Source organism: Octopus bimaculoides, chromosome 27 (genome assembly GCF_001194135.2).
Source record: "Octopus bimaculoides isolate UCB-OBI-ISO-001 chromosome 27, ASM119413v2, whole genome shotgun sequence".
Classification (NCBI taxonomy): domain Eukaryota; kingdom Metazoa; phylum Mollusca; class Cephalopoda; order Octopoda; family Octopodidae; genus Octopus; species Octopus bimaculoides.
The window spans coordinates 18,808,352-18,809,530 of NC_069007.1; the positions used below are offsets into that span (position 1 = coordinate 18,808,352).

General features: G+C 36.5%; 1 protein-coding gene across 1 annotated transcript in view; it reads right to left on the reverse strand.

Moving 5' to 3' along the window:
* Positions 1-1,179, reverse strand: part of LOC106877374 (uncharacterized) — a 101,948-nt gene that overhangs the window by 4,563 nt on the left and 96,206 nt on the right. Inside the window, exon 52 of the mRNA XM_052977151.1 lies at positions 843-995. Within this exon, the coding sequence (XP_052833111.1) occupies positions 843-995 (153 nt within the window). The remainder of the gene's footprint in view (positions 1-842; positions 996-1,179) is intronic.

The following is a 1,179-nucleotide window of genomic DNA, read 5'->3' on the forward strand; positions in this document are numbered from 1 at the left end:
TACCACCACCACCACCACCACCACTACCACCACCACCACTACCACCACCACCACTACCACCACCACCACTACCACCACCATCACCACCACCTTTTCCTCATCCTTATCCTTCTCCCTTCCTACACATCCCACCTTTATGTCTCACCTATATTGGTGACACACTCTGCCACTCTTTGACATAAACCTCCATTTGCCTATTAGCTGTTTGCAGTGAGTAGATGACAACAAAATCATAGTGATGGCGCACCACTCTGGTAGCTCATTGCAGTAACACTGAACATCCTAACAAAAAAATATGAGTTTTACATCCTGTATGACGATTCCTTGACCCAAATGTAAACAACTATATAAGTGATTTGGAAGAAGATAAAGCAGAAATACAGTACTCGTATGGTGTTTGTTTGGTATTTAATTAATGAGAGAGACGGAAGAAGGAAGATACGAGAATGTTTATTGATTGCAACAAACGTATTATTAATACTTTTTCCATTGTATTGTGTATTTGTTTCTTTTTGCATCTTTTATTTATTATTGATCTTGTATAATAATGAAGCTGTTTCTCTTAATTTGCTGTTTTTCTATACACATACCAAAAAGAAAACTTATGGAACAGACGTTATTTTAATGAGATACATCTTGTAATCACCTGAAGAGACACATCTACATTGACAGATGCTCCTAAACCAGTTGTCAAGTATCCCACCTGAGAAAGATCGATGCTAGATTTGTCGAAACAATTGTAGTGATGAATCTTTCATCTTCCATCTCTCTCATTAATCAAATACGTATGTATGTGCGTATGTGCTTGCGTATAAGAAAAGAAAAGGAAATTTTTTACGTACCTTGAGATCTCGGAGTTCCGAGAAGGTATCAACGATGATACCAAAGATTATGTTAAGGCCAATTGTCGTAATGAAGATGAAAAATGATACGTGGAAAAGAACCACCAACCCGAATTTAGCGAATGTTGCCTCGTCTTTATGAGCTTTGATCGACTAGGAATGATGGGAAGGGTTTTGGGTAGAGACAGAAGAAGGGAGTGGGGACGGTGAAGAAAGAAAAGAGAAAAGAAAAAAGAAGACATTATTCTGGACAAATTGCATTAAACGATATTTACATACATTATGTATATGCATATATGTATGTACATATATATATATATATATATATATATATATA